We start from the raw sequence: 25,980 nt of genomic DNA, 5'->3' as shown, positions 1-25,980 counted from the left end.
TGGCTCACTAAAGCCACACCACAAAGGCAGATACACAAAATAGCTGAGGTCTCACTGTTTCATTAAGAGAGGAAAATGATTAAGAGGAAAAACCTAAAAAGTTCTACAGAACAGGCAATAAGAGGGGAAAGGTGGTCAGTAATGTCTAGTTAAGACATTGAAAATGCTCAAAATGCTTACAGTCCAACCCAATGGAGATTAGACTTACACAAGTACTTTTGGTTAGGTACAAACAGCAAGAAGTGTGGGAATCAGGACTACTGAACTGGAGACAGAGCAAAGGATCACTAATTCCATTCACAGGCCTGAAGAGTGTAGCATGTTACAGAATTTGCTAATCTCGCAGTGGCTACTTAAAATTTTTTAAGTTCACCAAAAGCCCAGTCTAGTATAGCTTCTCAGCAATGTTCTGAAAAGTGCTGGTCATCTGACAGCAAGCTGGACATAAAGGTTCCTTTCAACCTTGAGATTTATGCACATTTTTAGTCTGTCTCTCTGACTAGCTCCTAGAGACTTAAAACTGCACTATTCATCTTTTAAGTCCAAAACCACTTTCTTTACATTGAATATGGAAAGTGTGCATCAAAGGACACCTGTTGAGGTGATGAGAGCAGATAAACAACCATAGCACAGTGAGACTGGAAAACCAGTAAGCAATAGTCAAGATTGAGATAAACAAAAGACAAGTCACTTGTCACTGTTTCCCAAATAGACCGTGACAGTTATTAAACAGGTGTCTCTTAGTTCCATACCTGTTGGGCCCTGCTAATGGGGTGGAAAAGTCTCAAGTTATTGGAAAGCCCTGAGCTCATTGCAAAATGGCAGACTCCCTTTACCAGCAGGGCTTCTCTGATCTTGTCTAGAGAGTCCCAAAGCCCTATACTTTCTATCTGAGGAATGTCACGTAGTCTTTAGGGAAATTATAGCTCCAACTCTCATTCAGCAAGCACCTGAGATTCTTGGAGTGCCTCCCATGATACCTTTAGCCTTCTTTAGCCAAGGACCTTTGCCTACCATGGCTATTCCTACCTGCTCCCAGGTTTTATATAAGCATCATTTACCTCAAATAAAATTGAGTTGCTTCTTTAAAACTGATCCAGGAGATAAGTTTGTCATTTCCATCATACTCACAGGCCATCCAAAACCTTGTTTGTCAATTCTGCTCCCTTAGTCCTCATGGGCCGGTGGCCAATGACTCTGGGGAGAAGGAAGGACCACACATCTCCACTGAGCAGCACCCTCTTGTAGAATAGTGAAAAGAGGTTCTGCAAACCCTACCTTCTTGTTCCAGCTCAGTCTGCTTTCCAATAACCATGTCTTCTTCAGAGTGCTCATGGTTGTTTGGACTGCTGGGGCTCCCCAGAACCTCTAGCACGGTGTTTGGTATGGAAGACTCCAGCTCGTTGATTCCTGGATGCTTTCCACTACCTGAAGAATTTTCCAAGTGGGTTTATCAGTCAGGATCTAGCCAAACAAACAGTATGCCAGCTGCTTCAGCTCAAAAGATTTATCACAAAGGACTGGATAGGTGTGTGAAGGCAATGGGTGTGTTTAGCTGGAGAACACTGAAGCCACTTATGGAGACCACAGCAAGCCATGAGAACAAAAGAAAGTCATTTGAAGAGAATGTTCTAGAACTGGAACCTCGACTCATTGTTATCTCAGAATCTGCGAAGAGATCTCCCAGGGCAGGACTGAGTCTTCTGAGGAGAGCAGTCATAGCTTTCTAAGAGCATGTAGGTATGGTCTGGGGAGTTTTAGAGGCTGAGGTCACTGGCAACTGACTACAAACAAAATGTCAAGGACACAACCTCTGCAACCCAACAATAAGAACTGTCATCATTTGTGTAGTCGGGGTTATGAGCAGGTGGATAGCTTTAAGAAATCCAGAAAAACACATTGAAGGAAAACAAGGGCAATGGCATCAGAAGACACACAAAAACTCTTGAGAGATGCCTGCTATCTAGGTAGACTTATCTCAACCAGGAGTTACACATTCTGAAACTGCTGCTATGCAGGAAAAGGAAGTGAATGAGATTTCTGTAAGATCCCTCAAATGCATATGGCCTTTCAGCTAGCTACACAAACAGAACTTGAGGTTCCCTGCTCAACAACAGGGAGTAGCTCAGCTGTAAGGCATCAAGGGTTTAATACGGGACACAGGGTCTGTCTGTAAAATGAAGTGACAAGTGACTTCTGTTTCCTTAATTCCTATCTTGGCTATTTTCTGGTTATCAAGTTTCATTGTACTGACAAAGAAAATCTCCCTTTGCTCTTCTCCACCCATGAGCACTAGTTTCCTCCTGGGTATCTTTACCTTCCTACTGCTCTTAAGACATCAAAGACCTGATTTGATTCTTCTAGCCCAATACTTCTTGAAAAACCAAATAATTTCTTTTTATTTTTAAGGTTTGTGATCTATCAATGGTAATGAGGTGCTAAAGAAAAGGCCCAGCACATGTCCCTGTGCACACAGCATATTTTTATGGCATCTCTAGATGCTGCAAAGTCTTTTCCCGTTAATGTCCTAAGTCTCAACTATCGACACCTCAAAAAGTGAAGTGCTGAGGGAAATCACAATACTGCCTTACGACTGTGTTGGGTCCCTACCCCTCTTCCCCAGGATATATCATGATAAACTCTATCAGTGTTCAGGAAAATGCAATCTATGTAATGACCTTAACATAGATGTTCTCCATAGGATGGAAGGCGAATGAATATTCTTAGAGGCTAAATTATCTGAGCTAAGTTTCTGATTACCCCTGTGAAAGGCACAGGAAGACAGTATAATCTGAGACTACACCACTGCAAGTGATGGCCCCCATGTGAAGTATGCCCACCAGTTTTCTAATGTGCACAGCACAAAGTACACTTCTATGAATATATAACCATTCAACACATTATTCAGAGAAAAAATGTTTATCATCTCCAAAACATTTGCTATTCCAAGAACTAATTAAGTTTACAAATTGTGCTATGAATACCAGAAGGCAGTGGATGTATAAATCAGATTGTTAATTACACTTCTGACAAAGGAACTGTACTACAGGTATTGCATACAAGCCCTATGACCAGCCAAGTCCTTTAAACTCTATGATCTCAAGCCTGGGAACAAATAAATCCAAAACATGAGCAAAGCTGAATCTAAGTAAAATCAAGTTGTTTAGAGGAAAACACAATAGCTCTGAGTGAATGCTTGATGGAGCTATTTAGCCGTATTCTCAGAGCAGCAAATTAACCTACAGCCTCCAGATAAGGACAAGTATCTAGTTTTGATACAAGCAATAAGCTAGCATACATTAAGAATATGGAAAAAGAGTAACTTAGAAGTCTTAAGTATAAAAATTGGCTTCAAATTCAAAACTGCCTCTTAATACAAAAAAAAAAAAGAAAAAAAAAAAAAAGACATCATGTAGGTGGCATCTAGTCACCTTCACTATCAGAATTACTGTATCTGGCTTTAGAGTCCTGAAGATTAATGATACAACACCCAGAAACCATACTCTATTAACTGACTCTATGTTTTACACTCATGTTTTTCATGACCAAATGAAAAATGCCAACATGATAAAGGAAATGCCTTTTTTTAAATGAGTTACTGGTCAGTACTTGTATTGCCGGTGTTCTTGGCTGCCCACCAGAACATAACGGTAAGACCCACTGCTGACGACTTCACACACTTTAGCTGCAGAATATAGAGAAACCAAGCCAGAACTGATCACAAAGCTCCCTCCTTATCACTGCAGCGAGCTCTCTGGGCTGATGAGGGAGAAAAGATAGCAATGGTTTATGCAGCTATGGACCTTGTATTTTATGACACCAATATGTGCCACAGTGGTGGAACAGGAACACATCTGTTATTAGGGTAACCTACTGCTTTCTAGATCTGAGCTCTGCCCTACTGTTAGGAATAAATACCTGGTACTGTAATCCTGGTCAAAAATCCATTCCTGGGAAGATGACAGGCCCTGTAGGCTACCTATTACTACTGCTCTTCTGTTGAATGCTCATGTTGTACAAGTGCCTTTTAAATATTTATGCTTATGCACATAGATTAGTGCTGCTCTCAGCCTTGGTAAAGAAGCTTCTGTTTCCATCAGATATAGGTGAAGGCAGAAGCTCATAGGTGACTGCTGTGTGCTCAGTCCTAAATTGGACATCCATATTACAGCCACCAATGCCCAGGAAACATAAAGGGAAATGAAGAAAAAAAAAAAAAAAGTAAGAGCCAGATGATAGTGAAGAGGGCTATGAACTCTACTTTCTGGATATGCCTCCACCATTGCAATCAAGGTCTCACAGAAGCTCTGGTTGTCTGCACAATATTGGGTCTAGAAGAGCAGAGCAGACTTGGGGCTAATGAAGTCCTATTCCTCCCTGGGGAACTTCTGGCTGTTGATAGATGCGAGGGATGCAGGAGGGAAGGGGCGCCATCATCTTTATTTGTGTAGCAATGAGGGAGCCCACCAAGCTCCAGTGAACAGATCCACACCCACATTCCCGCAGATGTCCACGGTAAAACCGAGTGTGACCAAAAACAAAGCTTAAAGATACCAACGTGGGAAAGGGAGTTGTAGGAAAATAGGGGCTGACAGACTGCTGACAGAAGAGGGTGTGCGAAAGCAGTCAGTGTGCATCACATACACACAACTGCCAGAAATAAAATTTAAAAATGTAAGGTACAGGAAAGAGGGATAGTATCTAGTGTCTAATGATAAAGCTGAAAGGTGGGCAAGCTGTAGACAGATGGAGGGTCCACCAATGTTTAGCCGAAGCTGCTTCTATGGTATGGCTTCAGAAATCTAGGGAGGTACTTGCATAGGTAGGAAATGAGGTTTTGGACCTCCTGGACAAGCCATGCAACCATTAACCCCTGAAACACTCCAACGACATTCAGCACGTTTAAGATGTGTTTGTACAAATTGCAGTGAGCAATTCATAAGTTCCATGTCTAAGGCTGCAGACAAAAGACTACAGGATGAAAATGCTACCAAATGATTGCTTTTAAAGATAGGCAGACTGAGGTTAATGAGGACAGTGAAGAAATTTTTATTATATGTAGTGACACTTTTGGCATTTTGGTTTCTTTAAAAACGCAGATACGAATGTGCTTTCATTTTAATCCCAGGTGTGGTTATCTGAGGCTACTTAAGATTGTCTCTGGGGGCTGGACATAGTTTCTGTGATTATATGACATTTGGAATTCTGGTATCCCCAAGGAAATTTGATACCTGTCCCTGATCAAAAAGGAGTATTTAAGTCTAAAGTCTAAGTTGCCCTCTTTCCTTTCTATCCTTTTTGCTCTCCTAGTGTTAAGAGGGTTGAAAGACTGGAAAAGAGGTGGAAGAAAGAAGAACCCACACAGTAGCAAAGACTGGAGCAAAAGGGGGAAGAGCAACTAGGCTGGGCTGGGTGTGGTGGCACACGCCTGTGATCTCTGCTCTCAGCAGGCTGCTGTGAGGACAGCTGCCACAGAAGCCTATCAAAGAGCCAACAGACAACAGATCAAAACCAAAAGCTCTTCCACACTCCACCTTTTCAACTTTCTCAGAGGAACAAACAGCAAGATCCACTTTGTTGAATCACAGAGGCTGTGCCTATTTGAATGAATCGGCCACACCTTGAATCCTACCTGGCACCTTCACTAACTCAGAGACCCCTCCCTCTGAAGTCTATAAATATTGGGGTATTCTTTTTTTCTGCCAGCTGCTGTTAGATCTCTTTTCCCAACTACTTCTGCTCTGACTACTTTGGTGATTAGAGGACCTGGTCCACTTCCGGGCATCTCCCTACTGAACCTGGAATTTTTATATTTTAAAAGGTGTTTTTGGACAACTGATAGAACAATTATAAATTCTTCTGTTTGGTGGATTAAAAGCTTATTTGTTCCTCTTGATTCTGTTGGCTCTATTCTGTTTCTTTCAAATGCATTCAGCACTTCAGGAAATGATTTCTACAGCTCAGAAACATCACACTAAAGAAAAACCCTAACCAACACAATACTCCCTAGGTGGCTGGGATTCTGTGTGGCTTTCCAATGTGAAGGCCAAGGCTTATGCCTTTATAGGTTTTGGATTCAAGACCGAAAAGTTGAAAGGCCCTACATTTTAAGAAAAAATCCCTACAGAACAAACGACAAAGAGCTCAGAATTTAACCAGTTTTGCTTCTATTGTATCTTCGGTTCAGCCATCACTGACCCAGACTTGGCTAAGGGCAGAGGCAGTGAGAACCAGTCTTTACTGAGCACCTACTGCAGAGAAGACAAACATTCCCGGCACTTTATTCACTGAAATGGTGTGGCAAATAAAGAGCGGTCCTTTCCTGCTCATCAGGGTTCTCCCCCTCCCTACTAAGGCTCTTGATCACGGTTACCACGCTCAGTGAGAATGTGTAACCCAAGCATGATAAACTTATTCCAAGTTTCTACTGATGCCCAGCTGACCATTTGACTCATCCTTCAAAGCCAGCTACCCTGTGCACCTTGTAGTATTTCTGGTAATCTGGGGAGGTCTGCCTTAGACAGTAAGTGTTCATAGAAATTAGTGGAGAATGCACTAAATACTGATCACAGTGGAAACTTAAGCAATCCTAAGACGTGCAATCCTTTTCCACTTCAGCCACGAGTTAGCTCAGTGACTTTTACACGTTTTCTAAGCTTCATTCATCTCCAGGCACTTCTGAGCATCCTGGCTCTATCCATGAGGGCAAGCACACAGCTGAGAACATGCTGCCTCCTGAGAAGAGGGCAGGTGGGTGTGTGCCCTCATCCAGACAGCTGGTCTTCTAGGAGGCTTCCTCAGCTTCAAAACCTTTTCCTTAATCTTCCAACAACCTCAGACCTCTTTGCCTGCTAATGAATGAAGGTTCTCAATGTATTACCAAAGCAAACCACTTCAGGAAACAGAGGAAAGACCACAAAAGACTCAGAGGAAGCAGGTAACAGTAGACTGTCCAGAAACTGTTTGTATTTTAATGTTAATTCCACTTCCCCAAGAAGGTCAGCCCAGTCACGAGATTCCAACTGAATGTTCCCATTTTAATTAGTAAAAATAGAAAAGCCAGTGACTGGGTGGGGCGAGGAAGGTGGATGGGGCTGAGGGGTCAGAGGAGGTCAGAGGACAGAGGTTAGAGATCATGGCAACATGGAGCTTCCCAAAGACCAGCTGGACCCAGGTGGGATTTATTGGTGTAAAAGGCTATGAACATTAAGGATTTTACTGGTCTAATATCATATAAAAGGGAAGTTTGTATCTTTGTCTATTTGATGCAATCTTGTTGTGTAGAAGTTTTGTGGATTGAGAGATGAATATATCAACCTGTATGAAAAGTTGTCAAGCTGTAGAGTTGTGTTTGTGTGGGATTTTGGGGTACAGAAATACCCTGGGACAGAGTCGGAGAACAGGCGATAGTAAACTACAAAGGGAAGGGAGTTGCAGGGACGAGTTGGGCCGTGTTGATGGCTCAGACCGGGCTCCAGCGGTTCGTGGGGCTCCATTATCAGGGTCTGGCCTGAGGAGTGAGACCTCGGGGCCAGAAAAGAGATAAACTGTTTTTTGTTTTTAATATTTAATGCAACAGATATCCTCCACATAATAACCATCCATTTACTTGGCAGATTTAGCCAAACTGCCAGATCTTAGGAAATATGACCTCACAGTGAACTGAGTTTCCTGACCTAGCCTCTGTACTCTCTGGCCATCTCTTCTGGACTTGGCAGGCTTAAGTCTGATCACCATTGTGACATTTCTGTCCTCAGCAACACAACACCTGTCGTCACTTCAGATGCTATTATCTCAAAATGTACAAAGATGGTTTTCTGTGAAAAGGTAATAATAAAATCCTAAAGGTTAACCTTAGCTGCTAGATACTAGCAACAGTGGGCTTTATCTTAAATGCAACAAAACATTTTTTTCCCCTGTTTCATTTCAATTTGGGGTTAGCAGAGGGGATAAGGACTACATCAAAGGGAATTTTTGTTTTCATTTCTACATAATAAAAAAGTCTCTTTGATCAAATAAAAATCCACAGCAACTGTCTCTCCTCCTGGCAAGGTTAAATTTCAGAAAGATAAAGTAAATAAGATAAATGTGTTGAAAACACTCTGATGTTTCCGGAGTGGAAATTAAGGACATCAAACAATTGCAATAAAAGGAGGAACAGAGATGTGCAGCTGATAAGCCCTAACAAAAGTGTGCTCTGCCAGCTATATCTACATCTGAGGGTTCACAGAGGGGGAGGGAAGGAGTGGGAAGTGATACTATACTGAGCGCAACCTTCAGGTGGAAAAAAGATGTAACTTTCATTTTACAGAAGGAAAAAAAAAAAACAGAGCCTAGAGCTCAGCAGTTGTAATGTATCAGCGTGTGTGTTTGTAAAGGCTGGTTTTGGAGCAGATAAGATGTGGTTTAAGTCTCAGGTCCTCAGCTGCCCCATGGCTTTTGCCAAGTTACTTAAACGCTTCCTCCATCTTTAGCAATAGGATTGTAGATAACATGCCTGTGCAACCCACTAAATGAGCTGAAACAGTAGCTGATCCAAGTGAGCCATAACAGGTATTACTGATTATTATGATTGACATTTCATGTATGCTCTTTGAAGCAACACAGTAAGAAACAAGGGGAAAAGAAGACCTTGAGCAAACCTTCACATCTCAACCACAAATGCAACACACAGATTCCCGGTGCCTTCTACCTCTCCTTTCTCATCAGATGCCAGCCCTCAGGGACCAGTAACCAAGCAGCCTGTTTGTGGGGTCAGAGAAATCCATGCCCAGTCAGTTTCAAGAGAACAGTGAGCAGAAACGCTGCAACAGACACCATTTAGCACCCACCCACCAACCACCTTCATGTGCACACGTGGATACACACACTTGAATAAACATACATTGCCATGTACACATACACAGGCATGCACACATTCACACACTCATATGCCCACACAGGCACAAACACATTCACACACTCACGTGCACACACACGAAATGATGTCACACTCAGACAGTGATGCTGCTGATGGTTAAGCGCTACTACAAGTTCTGCCCGGGAAGAGACTAAGTGCTTCTGTGTGACAGTATGCAGCAGGAGGCATGTGCTCACATTCTCTCACTCTCACTTCATCTGGACAGTAGGTTTACTTCCTAATCCCTGTTCTCAGTGCCTCCCTGAGGGCATGAGCACCCTATGTGCACTTGGTGACATGAAAACTACAAAGCAGCTAAGCTCTGCCTGCCACTACCCCGTGCCTACTTACTGCACGCCTGGCAATGCGCAGCTAACAGTCTGCATGGTCCTCCCAGAGATAAGACATACTTTCCACCATATAACTTCAAGAACGAAGTCAGACACTGAGGGACAATTATGGTGAAGGCAATCAGTGTTGTGACGTCAGGTACGCCAGGCTACAAACACCACAACTGACGAGCTTCTTACAGCCCACTGCAGTGTTACAGGAGACTGTAAGCTTGGAGGTGCTGACAGGCTTTCAACACAAGCTGTGACCTGAGCAGGCCTGGGTGTGTAGTATTAGGACAGCTCTGGAGGCCTCTGCTGAGGTGTATCCTAAACATAACTAAAAATGTTTCTAGCATGCCCCAAAAAGTGTCTTACAGACTGTCAAGAAGTCCTGGAAAGAAGCTGTGTCTAAAAAGGCTGGTGGAGATATCAGGACCACAGGGATGTGGAGAAGCTGAGACTGTTCAGGTCTAGAGGCCAATTACCTTATCTCGGGCCAGCCTTAGCCCCCTGAATAGCCATTCCATGCCCTCCTCTGTGGCAGAACCAACGTCCCATGACTAATAGATAAAAACCATTTGGCACCTATTAACTTAGCAGACCTCTTAGTTTCCAGCAACCCAAAAGCTAATAAGTATATCACAAGCATCTGAGTCCTACAGGACAGCCCCTTCCCCTCCATCTTGCTGTCATCACCTCTCTGATGTACCTACCAAAGCATTTTAAACATGCCCTGACCTGACATTTTCTCTGTTCTGTTAAACTATAAAACGTCATAAAACTGCGTCCTTGTTGGAGCATAGCATTTGCGGTAATGCACATCAGTGTTCCTGGGCAATGGTCACTTAAGTCTGACTCTAGAATAAATCTCATCTTCTCTTTATGGTGGGGACTGTGTCTTTGGCTCTGATGGGATCCAGGCTTCAGTCCCTCGAGGCAGCACAATGCAGGGTGTTTGTGTCTGAAGCTGCCTTACCAGTCATATGCAGCCTGCTCTGAGGATTCAAATCACAGAGCTAGGTCCCCACAGTCATCGTGATGGAAAGGGAGGAAGTAACTCCACACTATGGCAACTCCAGAAGGCCCTGCCTTACCACCCATAAGTCACAAGACGAGGACCCTGTTATTAGCAGAAATATATATTTTGGGGAGTCAGATGGAACAACATAAAAGTAATTTCCAACATCTTACCTTTATGACCTCAAATAAGCACCTTGCTCAATGGATTAACGTCTTCTCCATTTGTAAGAAAGGAGAATAGGCTGCAGGTGCACTAAGGTGTTGACTTAGCATGTGCAAATCTCCAGCATCGCCAAGAAAAACTGAGAAGCAGTGGTGATTTCAATTATTTTATTTATTTACATCCCAACCACTGTCTCCCCCAAGTTCCCCTCACACAGTCCCTCACCCCATTCCTCTTCCCCCTTGCCTCCAAGAGGGTGCTTGCCCCCTCATGGTTAGGTATCCCCCCTCTCTGGGACCTCAAGTCTCTCTGATGCAATGATGGCCTCCCTGACTTCGAGCCTGCAGGGCAGTGTGCATCTAGCAACCGGGCTGGTGAAGAGCTGCTGAGAACAAGCCCAACTGCTCTGACAGCCACAAGGAGTCCAGGGAAGACTCTCTAGGGCAGAACCCATAAACCACCAACTATGTGAGATAACACGCATTCTGAGGCACTTAGATTGGTGTGGTTTATTATTTAGAAACGGACGGCACAAGTATCAAGGTATGTGGATTTTAAGCCAAAGCAGTCACGTGACGTGCCTCCATGGTTACTTGAACCTCCAGGCTGCTAAGCCCCTCTCACCTAGTCAGTTACAGGCTCAATGAGTTCATGATGCGCAGCTGCCCTCAGGAAAGAATTCCTGACATTCATTTTTAAAGGAAAGATCATGGTATATTATGCCAAGGGACATGAAATCACAAAGGACCAATGAAAACCGATTAAAGAGAGTAAATCTGAGTCCAGTGGCAGAAACTCCGCAAGGCAGCAATACCACCTTCCTGACAGGAGTCTTGGCACAGTAGTCTTTCTCTATTTGAGTGCAGACTAGGCAGCCTTAACAGCAACCAGCTGGGGTCACTTAAGAGTCAATCCAGTTTATCCCACTTTCACTTGGGATGCTGAAAATACTAGAAAGAACACACTGCTCATCCCTTGAAAACAGAAGCAGTTGCGTTATCTACAATGCATTTTTTTGAGGCACAAAACAAGGGTAAGATGAACCCTAAATGTTCACACAGGTGAAAAGCCAAGTAAGCCTTCAGCTTTGGCAGAGTACAGATGCTACAACCATGGAGAAAGATATTTCTTATGATTGTGGATGAAAAGGTACCACGCAGATATTAGCCACAGGAATCTTAGGAGATCTAAATACATGAATTTAGAGTATTAAACATTTCAGGGAGGTAACAAGGTTTAACAACTGAAAACAGTTCTACAGGGTTCACTATATTTAAATGACTAAAAAGGACAACCAGGAGGATCTGAGCCAATGTGGTAAAAGCCTTCAACACAGTAAATATCTGAAGTAACTACAAACTCCTCAAAAAGTAGGAATAAAAGGATATTTCCTCCATAGAATGACATCAAAGAGTGCTGGGCTCAGTCAAGAAAGCACTTGCTTGATCCCCAGAAGCAAGCCCAGTGCTCGGGTGACGAAGCCAGGAGGACCCCAGGGCTTGCTAATAAGCAGGTCCAACACAATAAAAATAAGAGATCCTGTCTCAAACCATAAGGTAGAGAGACTGGCAGACGAAAATATCCAAAGTCAACTTCTGACCTCCACGTGCCCCCACACACACACTCATGCACAGACATTTCACACACACACACCCACACACACAGAAAACCTGAAGCCATGTATAATCAATCCAAATACTCTTATCACCCATGTTACTTCAGAGCATATGTCTGCACTGTAGCAGCTGTACTACCCAGAACAGAAAGAGGTGGAAAACGACCCTAAGCATCATTCAGATTGGAAAATGCAAAACCATCATTATTCATACAGGATGGTCTAGAAAGCCACAAGTTATCTACACCAAAGTCATTAGAAGCAACCTTGAGTCTGTGCAAGTGGTGAAGTTTAGCAAAGACATTCTTTCTGTTTTGGAAGCTCAAGAGTCTCTGGAAGTGACACATAAAATTAGCAGTGCATGCTTTGGAGCCACTGTGTAGTGTCTGCCAAAGAAACCTAAGTTTAATGGATGGACAAAATCAGTTCAAAATGTCAACACAGAGGAAAAGGCTCAAAAAACACCATCCTCCTCATCGTCATCATCTTCATTTCAGAAAACTCCATTCTGACCTTCAGGCCTGTCCTGCCGGAGGATCTATGGAACCTCAGGGCTTCACACAGTTCATGCTTTGTGGACCCATTTCTGTAGCTGTCAACCATCCCCATGGTCCAAGACAACCAACCGCTACTGCCCAGACCATGGCTGTGCACACGTGACAAAAGCAGCTTTAGCTCAGGTGGATCTCTCCACTCTCCCCCTGAACCTGCGTAAACACAGGCATGCATGAGCAAGATTAGAAAAGAATGCCAAATCCCGTGAAAATGTCAGGATGCTGAGCTAAATGTGTTATCAGCTTGCAGGTGCACACACAGCTTCACCTGGCCAGGGAAGCTGTGTAGTCCTTCCTGCACCTGGCTGGCTGCTCAAGCCCCAGTCTGTGTTCTGCCAGCCAACTCTTCTTTGTTTAATTCTTTTTAGAAATAAGAAAATGGTCTTATAAATCCTATTATGGACAGAAGCCTCAGAAACAAGAAAGTTTTTCTTAAATCCAAAGAGAAGTCCCTATGAGGGCTGGGGGTGGGGTAGGGAGCATGGAAGTTGTAAACATCATCCCACATTGGAAATCCACACTTCTGTATTATTTAGTCAAGCAGATATGGAGAGGCTAACTTAGAAACTAAGGAAAAACAAGATAAATAGCATTTGTTTGAGTATCTATGAGAACCAGAATATTGGATTCATGATCTTTTCTGTGGCTCCCAGCCATATTTCACAGAGCTGATGCGTGGCACACAGTGACTCACACTCTAGGAGTGTTACTAGAAATGGTTTGACTCCGGACGTGGTAACGATCTTTCTGTACCAGTAGCAGACCAGTATGATTTCTGCAGCGCACAGCTACAATGGGTACAACAATGTTGTGTTTCTGTTCCAATAAAACTTTATTAGTGGTCACTGGAACTGCAGTTCTATATAATTTTGACTGTCAAGTAATATTTTTAAAGCACACATGGTGGCACATGTCTACAGTTCCAGCACTCAAAGGAGATGAAGGGGGTTCAAGAGTTTCAAGATAGCGCTGGAGAGAGGGCTCAGTGGTTAAGAGCACTCACTGCTCTTCCAGAGATCCTGATCTCAAATCCTAGCAACCGCTTGGTGACTCACAACCATCTGTAATGAGATCTGATGCCCTCTTCTGGTGTGTCTGAAGAAAGCTAGAGTGTACTCACATATAATAAATAAATAAATCTTAAAAGAAAAGTTTCAAGATGACCTGTATTATATAGCCATCTTGTCTCAGAGAAAGAGAGACAGACAGACTGACTGACTGATTTAGAGTACCATTAACCAACCAGATTAACTGACATCTATAGAATCCTCATCCCCAAAGCAATACATAGGGTTTTTCAGAGCATCAAGAGCAGTACCAGGGCAAAGAATATCTGAGTCATACAGCACTTCTGTGGACTCACAACGCTGACCCCATACAAAGCGTGTCTTTGACCACATTGGAACTAAGCTGTAAGTCCAGGATGAATCGTGATGAATCGTGGGACACTCTTAGAAAATACAGGTGAAAACAACACTTTCAAATACTCATTGGTCAAAAAGAAAGTTTCAGTAGAAATTACAGAAAATTTTAAATTAAAAAAAAAAGTGGACAGAACATAGTCTGTAGCCACTAGAGGGAAATGGTTATTTCACTGTTCCTATTAGGTCTAGATCCACAGCTGAATGTCACCTAAAGGTACAAAAAAAAAAAAGAAAAGAAAAAAGAAAGAAAGAAAGAAAGAAAGGAAGGAAGGAAGAAAGGAAGAAAGAAAGAAAAGAAAAGCCCTGCTAAAGGAACAAGCTTCTATCAACAAAATAAGATTAAACTTCAACAATGACTTGCTCACATTCTAGGAATAACAGAAAGGAGCAAGATGGGGAGGGGAGGAAGGAGGAAGGAAAAGAAGCAAAGAAAGTGAACGAGGACAGCACCACAGAGTTCCAAACATCCAAGGACAATAGAGGAAAACTTAGGGACACTCTGTTTAAAATCAACAACTTAGAAAAAATGAAACAAGAACCAACCAAACAAACAAATAAAAAACCTGAAAACTACAACCCCAGATCACTGAGGAGTAAATCAGAGTCCTTAGCTGACTTGTAGATACAATTCATCTCCTACACAACTCAAATAGCTTTACCAATCAATCAATCAATCAATCAATAAAATTTAAAAATATACCCATAGACAAGAAATAACATTTCAATAAAAACAAACACCTACAAATGGAGACAACATTTGGGGGGGGGATCATGCCTACTCTCACCCCCTGATATAAAAACTGAGTTTGGGGACTTGGAAGCACTGTTCCTGAGCACACTCCCTTCATGAATTCCAGACCACAGTGTCAAATCATAAGTCTGTAAGCACTTCCTGCGCTCAAGGTTTACAGGCATGGTCTTATTTAATCTTCAGAGCTAGAAAAATGAGCCAGTCGATAGCCTTGAATTCCTTGCTTCCACCTGCAGACACAAAGCCTTCTCTCTCAGCTAAAAGCTCAAAAGCTTTGCTTTCTTCGGGTACAATAGAGCACTCCGTGTTCCTGGGGTAGGGACAGATAAGTGATCCAGAACAAGAAAATGTTAACCTCTGCTTCTATAACTTAAGTTCATAAGGACAGGGAGTGCACAGTCTGGAAAGTCAGCGTATGCCAGCCTGAACCCTTGCATCTGGCCAGCACCATGACACATATAAACCCAGCACGGTCCTCTTAGGCCTAGAACTGAGCAGGGGAGACAAGATACACACGGGCACACATCCACACAGTGGGAGGAACTGGAAAAAAATCACTGGCTAGACTATGCAACAGTTTAAAACAGTCATCATTGTCAAACTACAGTTTGGGCTAATGTCTAGCTGGCTCCAGCATTCAAAGATAGTCCTTCAGCATCAACTATGACCGGATCTAGCTATGTGCTGAAGCTACAATAACCAAACACATCCCCTTCCCACCTCCATTGTACCGCCACATAAAAGTCCTTACAGCCTCAACCTGAGCATGGTTCTCTCTGGTTCTGGTAGTAAGTGGACTCCAAACAAATAGAGAATCTGCCATCAATACATATCAACACTGTCAATATATATTAATAATACACATAATGTAGTTATCTAGATAATATGGCCTAGTGTATGTATTAATAGTGCTGCTTCCTTAGCTTGTGTTTCCCAAACACCTTCACTGTGAAGGAGGGTCTAACTTTGCTCAAGGATGTCTGAAACAAGGGTGACATTAGTCATCCGTGGGCTTCTCTAATCCATGGGTGCTCAAGCCAAATGCTAATGCAGACAGGTAATGGCATAAATTAGGCTCCACTAAAAAGCATTTTTCCTAGTACGATAAATCTGGAGCAGGCATCGCTAAACTGCTCTGCCAAGCCTTAACAACTTCTCCCAATTACAAAGCTATCTTACCAGCTCATTAACTGAAAGAAACATGGTCCCTCTTACACCCAACCAAGTCTACCTGATAAAGCTACGTGGTTCATAATTTGGCAAGAATTAAGTGATCTATAGCAAAATATTTGCCTTTTGATATTCTGTTTCTGAGATCAGTGTGGTCTCAGTGTTTTGATAATTTCCCTGTAATAAAGAAAATTCAGCACTGGGAAGTATGCAAGTAATATTAAATAGGAAACAGAGAAAGAGAGAGACAGGGGAGGGGGGTAGAGAGACAGACAGACAGACAGATGGCACATAAACAAAAGATAGAGATCCATATAAACATATTACTTTAAGATATACAGATCAAATTATGCAACCAAATAAAAATATAGCTTGGAACTACATAAGCAACCTTTCATATGAATATACCCCACATGCTATAGTTATTTTCTGCAACCTGGCATCGTACATGCTATAAGGAAATGCACATGAATCTATGCACATGCACACATAGCAACAATTTCTGAGAATAGGTTGAAGTCAAAATTATGAACACTGGTTTTTAAATATATAATTTCCTCAGCACAGCTGTAAGGTGAAGGGCACTGACATTATCATCAATCCTTCCCACATAATTGTGAAGGCCTCACAGTGCCAACTTCCACGACTGTCTACTTTAGTCCCATGACACTGGGTCCTGAAACCCTCTCCCCTTCCTTCAGCCTCATCAAGCCTTAAAGGCCCATCTCAAGCATGCCATTCTTGTGAAGGCTCCCACAAACACACCATGGGTTACATCCCACAAGAGCTCATCCTGCACCCAGCACACTTCCATCCAGACATCTTGACGACACCTTCTCTCCTTCTCTGTCCATTTTCTCCCTAGGGTTCATTCATTCAGGTTGTTCAATGAACACCTATTGCAAGAGAATCGCTGAAAAGATTCTGCTTACATGGTCCTGACTGTGAGCTACATAGGCACATTGGTGGGTTAAGTCAGATGGCAAAGAACTATTCTCTAAAGACACAGGAACTGAGCAGATGGGTAACTGAGGAGGAGAGGTGCACAACACTGGTAACACTGTGGAGTTTCTTGTATATGCCAGGCCGACTCCTTTTCTAAGTCCAAGTCCTATTCCTGACTCAGTTCTGGTCCTGCCAGTCAACATTAACACTGACAGTAGTAAAAGAATACCAGCAACAGACAACATTTACTGGATGCTGCTGCCAGTCAGGAGGTAATGTTTGCACGTGTTAGTACTTTTACTCTTCACCAAGAGTCCTGTAAGGTGGCTACTTTCACTACAGCCATGTCTTAAAGCAAGTGAAGAAATTTAGGGCAAGGTGGCTACGGGCCCCGGGACACACAGCTAAGAAGCAGAGCAACAAGACAGGCTACACTTCAGACCCAAGTCTAACCCCTGCACTGCACTATCTTCCAAAACAGTGGACATGCCCAAGTGGCAACACAGCAAAATGAAATTTTCCGCTTATGCTCTACAATATGTCTGAAATCGTTCTGAACCCAGAAGCAGTCTCTGGGTCAAGAGAAAATGAACTGCTCTCAATTGTGTTCAAACACCAAGCCCTGGGACCTGAGAAGCTCCTGAAGGAAGCTTGGCAGAGGGGCAGCAGGAGGGCAGACAGTGATGGAAACAGGCCTGAAGCAGTATGCTTTCCTATCAAACCTTTCCTTACAAAGGACGCAAGGGACCGTGGGATTCCGTGCTGGCCATTCCTCCATATTCTTTAGACCATCAGTATCCAAAGGCTAATCAGTGACCAGGATTCCAAAGCCCAGAAAAAGTCACATTCTCCCCACACAGCTGCCACAACAGCAGCCAGCTCTACCACAACCTGAGGACTGTTTCATCACACCAAGGGCTGCAAACCACCACACGGGAAGTAATGGCGGCTGAAGCACTTTGCTGCCATCCATTGGAGTCCAGGTCTGGGGATCCACAACAATGCAACTCTGATAATTATTGTCTTAAGAAGGCATTTTCAGACAGGCCTGACCATTGTACCACGTGCTAAATGTGAAGCAGGCGTTCATAACTGTAATTAGCAAGTGCCAAACATGGGCCAGGTGCAGCGTGTCTAATTTTCTCCACAGAGAAAGCATACCAGGGTTTCCCTTCCAACAGTAAGGAGGCAGAGAGAGAGGAAGCAGAGTGGATGTCTAAGGCAAGAACAAGGTGCCACAGGCAAAAATGTCCAGAACTGAGTCCTGGCTGCCGCCGGCTCTTGGTGTGTATCCAGGGTAGGACAGGCCAAGCACATTTTACCTGCTTTAAATCGCATGTGCTTGTGTTCCTTAGGTGGTGTTTTGGGGTTTTGTTTTTCTGGTATAATTACTGTGTTGGGCACTCTTAAGTTTCTCTCTCTACCATTTTGTGATTCTTAAGGAAATGATCTAAAGCTGACTTTATCAACTGAATTGATCAACGTTGACTATGCTCAAATAAGATGTGGGGAATAAGATGTAAAATGAGCACAGGTCTTCCATCCCATGAACACTAAAACCTGCCGTCTCACGCGCTGCAGCATTATCTCTAGGATGAAGGCATCAGTTCTGCAGGAGGCTATTGCAAAGATGAGACACAGCAACGATCTGGAAAACAGACCTGAAACTTGTATGGAGGCTGCTGGGAGCTACCACTGACTGTGCTATGCTTTGGTTCTTACGGAACAGCCCAGAGCTATTTATATTTACTTGAAGCCGGACAAGACCGTTTCCCCAGGTCCTCAGTCAGCACTGCACTGAGGATTGTTTTCTCCTGATTCTGTTCTACCAATGGCTGCTACAATCCACAGGGCAAGTGACACCACCATTGCCATTTCTGTAGCTACCATCTCTAAGTGGCATTCACCTTTTTTCTCCTGGCTCTATTTTTCTATCTTAGTCACCCAAGTATGTGGGAAGCCAAAGAGCTTAGAAAACAAATGGGCGCCCCTGCTTGGCAACCTTGGCAAACCCAGCCTTTCTGATGTTCTGCTTCCATCCGCCAACTCACAGGTGAGCTTTTCATTGACGATAAAGACAACACTTTCTACTTCACAGACTGCAGAATCCCAGGATTAGAAGAAAATACTTCAGGAGAAAACCCAAGGAGTCGTCAGAAGGCAGCACAAAAATAACCCTTAGTAAGGAAGTTGCGTCGTGCAATGGATAAGAAGCTGAGTGAGAGACAAGGGGAAAGGAAGGCGGGCTTACTGAGTCAGTCAACTACCTGGGCAGCCCGGCATGCCATGCCGAATCTGAGGCAATCACCCTGACAGCTACTTGGAGTCTTAAACAAATAAGGCCTCACTGTGAAGTGGAAAGGAAGAGAAATCAACTCCGGAAAACCCTTCCCTCTTACCTCTCGGTATTCTGACTGAAAGCAAGTGAGTTTGGGAATCAGCCTGCCTTGCACTGGTGCTATTCAGTCTCAAGCCATCCAGCCATGTGAGAGCCTGTTTTCCTACTGGAAGGTCAGAATTTAGGTCATCCATCTCAGAAGATGGTTCTGAGAACTGGAAAAATGGAGTCAGCCAGTCTCCCAGCGCATTCTGATGCTGAGCAGAAACTCTAGAGTAATAAGACAGCTTTACTAGTTATTCCATAGCAGTGACTCCTTTGATGTCTCCAAGATCCTGGTGCACAAATATGAGGTCATCAGAGTACATGAAATCTCCAGAGCCCGGCTGAGATACTCCAGGCACCCCATAAATGTTCACTTCCTGCCGCGTACCCCAATGCTCTGTGGTAGGCAGAAAATTGGCTTCCTCCAAACACATCTGCATTTTTACCCCCAGAGCCCACAATTATTTAGTGTGGAGTGCAGCTGGAGAGAGGACTAAACTGGCCTTAAAGTGGAGAGATTACCCTGGCCAGCCCAGTACAACCACAAAGGCCTCACAAATGGAAAAGGGGACAGAGATGATGGCCTCATGGTGCTGCCTCTGCAGACAAAGGAAGGAGCCTCAAGCCTGCTCCATGGCTAGTTTCCAGGGGTGAGAAGAGAAGAGCCAGATTCTCTACAGAGCATCCAGAATACTCGGCAGCACCCAGAGCTAGCTCAGCCCAGGACTGTGAGGTAAGAAAGCCACTGTGTTTCTAACAATTTGTCACAGAAAAGGAAACTACCAGTTTTCCAGACTGAAAAACAAATCAACAATTTTGCTTCCTCTATATAGCCATAGCTTTCATTAAATCTCTTAAGAACATCAGTTTTACTGAGCTACCGGAGTGAGCGATCCTAACTGTGACTGTGACCACTCTGCGCTCTGTCCATACAACTCCGGGGACGTTAGCGCACAGATGCACTTGGTAACACTGCAGCAGCAGTGCCAAGTCGAGATGCTAAGACACCAAGCACAGAAATACCCCAGGTCTGAGGACAAGCCAACTCACACCAAAGCACAATTTTCAGACTCTAAGCAAGAAGTGCTTTCTGCATGACTCCCCAGAGCACTTGTCCACCATCAAGCACACTGAAGTAGGTTTGGCTGTAGCTTAGATTTGCCTTGTCCTTTAAACATGCTCTGAAAGTTTGGTCCTTAGTGATCAACCCCCTAAGGTAAATAGTTCATAGGAGAAGCACCCCATTCGTGAGTTGATGTTGCCTCACTAAAGTGGTTTAGGTCTAGACTAGTTCTTTAGGAATGGGCTGCCATAACACAGGCTGCCTGGATGTCTGGCTCTATGCAGTGAGTTTCCTTCCACTTCTCTGCCACACTGGTGCAGCCATGAAGCCCACACCACCACATGGGGCCGCGCTGCTGGAACTCTCCAGCCAATAAAGTCATGAACCATGAAACCTCTATAAATGAACTGGCTTCAAGAATTTTGGTACAACAATACAAAATGAAGCAAAGCAGGTTTCAGGCTAATGTGTGGATTGAAATCTGCTGTGAATTTTTTAAAAACAGAAGCTATACTACTTCTCTATGCCTGTGGACTATTGGCTATCAGCTGAAACTAACATTTTCTTTCCATATAAAGAAGGCAGATCAATTTGATTGGAAAGCTTTATTACTCACATTTTCAACAGATCAAAGAATATTCTAGAAAAGAGCCTCATACAGATCATTCAGATAGAAATACACTTTTATTCAAAGTTCATTAAATGAGTTATAAGACTGTCATAGCTAGTTTCCTCACATTCACTAATTCACGAGGAAACAAAAATTCACTTGGGCAAAAGAATTTCACACTTTACTCAAGGCTGTAAATATAGGAAGAGTCACTGCCTTTCCCTTAACCAAAGCCATACTAATCAACTCTGACACACCAACTTGTCTGCCTGTACATACAGTGGAGCTTCTATACAGAGAACACAGGAAGCAAAAAGGTAAATAATAAATAAACAAATAAATAAATATTATCTACAAAATGATCCTTCTTTATCAAACTCCTTTTTTTTTAAAAAAAGCAGTTTCTTCATGAGGCTTCTTGCAGTAAGAAAGCTCCAGAACACTGTCCACTGTACAGCAGGCCACTGCTTCTCTCCAGTGAGCAAACCAGAACCAGAGTGCAGCCCATGGGAAAGGCAGATGTCCAGGTCAGCTTTCTACTCATCCCTAAGTCCCAAGAAGAGGAGCCAAGCATTAATCTCTGCTGGCTCCTAAGTCACAGGTTGTAGCCTCTGTGCTTGACATACATGTCCAGGGAGCCAAGCAGGCCCTAGGCAGGCAGTGGGATTCAGGTTTAAAGATCTAGGCCTAAGCATTCACAGTTGATAGTCACATTCATCAAAAGCATCCAATAGAAATTGCGTACTACTTGGCGCCTACCATTAAATTTAAAGTCAGCTGGCAAGGTGTGAGCCGACACAAAGTCAGAGATGAAAAGAGACTATGAGGAGCTGTTGGGTCTTCTAGGGAAATGAGCCCACGGTCCACCCCACATCCTAGGCTCTGCTCCACTTTAGCTCCTGGTGTTCAAGGGTGTGCTGGGATCAGTAGCATCAGTAGCATCAAAGGTTTCCCATGTGAAAAGCAGCACACTTGTAAGTATAATTTGGATCACACTCTCTTTATGAAAGTAGGAAAAGGTGACAAGAGAGGCCTGCCTTCTGCCCACCCCTTCTGTCATGGTGCACCCACAAGCTTGGGATGCACACTCTGACATGGCTGTCTGAGAAAAGACAGCTCTCCTTCAACCAGGTGCTGGACTCTCAGAAGGAAAACCATCTGCTGGCTTCCATTACCAAAGCAACCTGGAAGTGGGGATTCTAAATGAAAACACGGGGACCATCGAGTCCCCAGGACTACACACACTTGTGCTGTGCCCACCTTCTCCAAGCTTAACTCTGAGGTCCCAACACAGCGCAGTAAGGAGTCACAATCCCTGCCTAAAGGTGCCTAGGTTCTCCTGAAAGAAGGAACTTCTGAGCTCCACTGTGGCTGACCCAGTGTGACCAGTAAAAAGTACTGTTAAAGAGGAGGCCTACACTGGGCTCTGGGAACACAGAGGGAGAGGACATGAGCCCATTCTGCTGCACAGCAGACAAGGAGCCGGCAGCCTTTGGAGAGGCCATGGAATCTCAGGGCCCAGGATGTTTCCGCTCTCCACCAGGTTACTCTGAAGTCCCACTTCCCTCTCGACTAGAATAATGCACTACTTGCTCCTAAGCAGGGCCACAGTATCAGGCTGTCTTTATTACAGCACTTACCACCCTACAATATAAATGTCTTTTAATTTGGCTGCTTCCCCACTGTGCTGGAAACTCTTTAAGCAGGGATAACGTATTAGGCAACTCTGTTCCGGCACTTAGCCCAGCCCTGCCACGCTCCCACCTCTAGTCTATGGAGACCGGGAAAGACTCCCCCGCCAGCTAGAGAGCCCCTAGAAGCCTATGATTTCCTCAGTGTGAAGTCATGCTTCTCCTCTGTTCAACTCTCCAACCCATACAAATACCGTCTCTAGGATCTCCTTATTGGGAGTAACACTATGTGCTATGCAAACAGGTCAGTCATGAACTCCTATACCCTCTTCTAAGAACCCAAAGAAGTTTTTAAAGTACCCAAAAAAGCATAACCTTGGAGCTTAGGATTCTGTGCTGAGCTCCCTGAAGGAAAGAACAGGACCATGTATGCTGCTAGCTCACTAGGCTAGGGAAAAAGAAGCGTGACTTAAGGACTTAGCAGTATGTTAACACTTGACAAAGATTCTCCTAAGACTGATTAGGGATGAAGACATTGAAGTCTGTGGTACACATCACCAAAGGGAGTGCACAGCTTAACTGACAGAGACTGAGAAAAGGAAAGTACTATAGGACGGAATCTTCCAGAACACAACCTAGCAAGTGGCAAATCACACTTCCTAATTTTTAACTCCACGTTCTTTTAAGTCACTGTCCAGACTAAAAATACAGAGCAAGATTTTGGCCTGGTGGTGCATTCCTGTAACTCCAGGGCTGGGAGACTGAGGGAGATGGACCCTGAATTCTAGATCAGTCTGGGATACCTAGGGAACTGATACCTGCCTGAGCTACACAGACAGAGAGACTGCCTCCAAAATTGAAGAAATTAACTGAGCATTGGAAATTCTGATTCTCTCTTCTGATTTGGTTTTTACTGAATGATGGGCGACATTCTGTCCAAAAGCAGAGAGATCTGCTGCCCGAGTGTAGAGAGCCTGGAGATATGGACACCTAGGAGCAGCCTCAGGCTGTTCACATAAAAACAAAAGAAGTAAACAGTTACTACCAGACAGGGAACCACGTGTACCAGGCCTCCAAGGGCAGTGTGCTAAGAACCCATTTGCCAGTCCAAAGTTGGGGTTAAGGACACTTCCTGCTGCTCCCAACAAACCTGGGGGCGAATGAAGAAGGAATGCTAAACTGGAAAAAAAAAAAAAAAAAAAAAAAAAAAAAACTGCCCAGCAAGGTTTCAATCTTTTGACTTCCAGGAATAATAATAAATACAAATAATAAAATAGAATAGGGAGACAATTAGGAAAGGCCTAGTTTACTCCAAAGTCATGGGGGCTGCCTTAAGTGGGTGTGGTCACACCCCCTTGCCAAGTTGAGTGCTGTGGCCCCCAAGTTTCCACTGCAGTGTCAAATACACTCCAGGGCAGACAGTGTGCTTCAGAAGGTGATCTTTCCTGATGGCATACCTTCCTCTGACAATAGAATAAATTCCTGATAAAACCTTGTCACTGCTCTCAAGAAGTCCCTTTATAAAAATATTAAAGCAATAAATTCCATTAAAATTGTGTGAAAAAAGTCTTATCTTGTAACAAGAAAGAAATGTATAATTTGAGGATTTCTTTCTCACCCAACTGACTGCCACCAAAACTCTTGCCTCTCTGCTGAGCCTGAAAGAGTCCTATAAAAGCTATGGGAGAGCCACGGGCCGGGACACAGCCCGAAGTATGCACTGCCTCTAGCCAGGCCTTTACTAAGACAGGGTCAGGCTGGGGACAAGGCCTGAGTTTGGATCCCCAACACTCAAGCAAAAAGCCAGCTGCAGCAACCTGGGTGCCAGCCTAGCACTGGCTAAGGAAACCCGTCTGCAGGCCACCCAGTTCAGCTGAATCAGCAAACTCCAGGGAGTGATCCTGTCTGAAAAAGTAGTGTACAGTACAGCTGAGAATGACACCTGATTACACCTTTGGCCTCTGACGTGTGTGTGTGTGTGTGTGTGTGTGTTATTGTGCCACACAAACTTACTCTCGTAAGTATACAGAAGTATTTTTCCAATATAATAATACATAAAACAATAAATAAATTTAAAATGGGTTAAAAGGATTCCCATCTTTCAGGTATATTGGCAAGTTGCAAGATATAGGAAAGACGTCCAAAAGAGAAATGAGTTGTCTCCATTAGACACAGCACACAGTTAGCAAGTGTAAATTCAGACAAGTGCCTGCTACTGTGCCCCTCCTGTGGGTGACAGGGTTAAACAACACTTTTAACAAATCTGGTCCTTAGACTGGAACATGAGAGCAGTATCGGGGGGCTGTTTCGGGCCCTAATGTGGCACCCTGATTGTTTATAAAAACCTTATCAGAATGTATACACGCTCATTTACACACTGTGCATTCTCCTTTCCCGATCTTCTAACAGGAGCTTAACACAAGGCATACCTCAAACTATTGGTTTTTCCAGGAAATGCCTGAGTTTAGCATGAAGTCAACAGAGACACGATTACAAACACAAATCCGCTTCCCAGACCTCTGATCAAGGGGCCTGGAAGCAATGGCTTATAGGAACATTCCACCAGAAGAAATCAGGGCACAGTGTAGGATAGGGCTGATCTCAGCACACGGCAACAGAACATAAGCCCTGGAATAAGATGCTGCCCCAAATACCCAAATCCACAGATGCTCAATCCCTGTATATAAAGCAGGATAATACTTGCTTACACTAAGCTATTCGTGTTTTTTCTATTCATGAAGCGATCACTACAGGACATACTGGTACCTAATACTATATAATTGTGTATGACTTACATAACAAAAAAATGTACATGTTTAATAAAGGTCCTATTTTTTCAAATATTTCTATACATCTTGATGGATGCATAGCAACCAGCTATGTGTAGCCCATGGGTATTTAACCAAGTAGCTATACTCACATGTGACAATCCATCAACAGGACCAAGGGCACAGGGCAAAGGGCTCCCAGTAAGCACACGTGGGACAATGTAAGCATCAGTTTATACAGTAATGAAAAGAATCCATGACTCTGTGAGATAAATGAGATAAACTCAACAGAGGCAGGTGGGGAAAGGAGTGGGGACAGGAAGAGGGCAAACAAAACGTCCCCTCTCAGTAGAATGCCAACTAGCTGGAGTAGAGGAATTAGGAAATTGCCATTTTATAAATACCACACACAGCCATGCTTCACACGTTGTTCAAAATATGAATGGGTACTAAAGTCTGTGAGGGACACTTTGACAAAAATGGAACATTCAGTCTTAACATATCTCCCAAGAAAAGCACCAAGTGTTACAGAAGGAGACAGTTCACGTTTCAGAAAGACACCAGCATGACTTCCACCAGTCGCCAAACTGGTCACCAGTGCTGTGATCTCTGGCACCATGTCCTCTCACACGCAGAGAATGTGCTATCTTTT

General features: G+C 43.7%; 1 protein-coding gene across 2 annotated transcripts in view; it reads right to left on the bottom strand.

Annotated features, from left to right (window-relative positions):
• Positions 1 to 25,980, bottom strand: part of KHDRBS3 (KH RNA binding domain containing, signal transduction associated 3) — a 141,275-nt gene that overhangs the window by 105,115 nt on the left and 10,180 nt on the right. Inside the window, exon 1 of one of the 2 annotated variants that reach the window (XM_080938963.1) lies at positions 1,279 to 1,391. The exons of the other annotated variant lie outside the window; for it this stretch is intronic. Within the exon in view, the coding sequence (XP_080795089.1) occupies positions 1,279 to 1,315 (37 nt within the window). The 5' untranslated portion in view covers positions 1,316 to 1,391. Of the gene's footprint in view, positions 1 to 1,278; positions 1,392 to 25,980 lie in introns of those variants that run through there. 2 annotated transcript variants of the gene reach the window in all.

The sequence above is a fragment of the Micromys minutus genome (genome assembly GCF_963924665.1).
Source record: "Micromys minutus genome assembly, chromosome: 27".
Classification (NCBI taxonomy): Eukaryota; Metazoa; Chordata; class Mammalia; order Rodentia; family Muridae; genus Micromys; species Micromys minutus.
The sequence above is the reverse complement of the archived record's forward strand: the minus strand, read 5'-3'. Positions and strand labels throughout refer to the sequence as shown.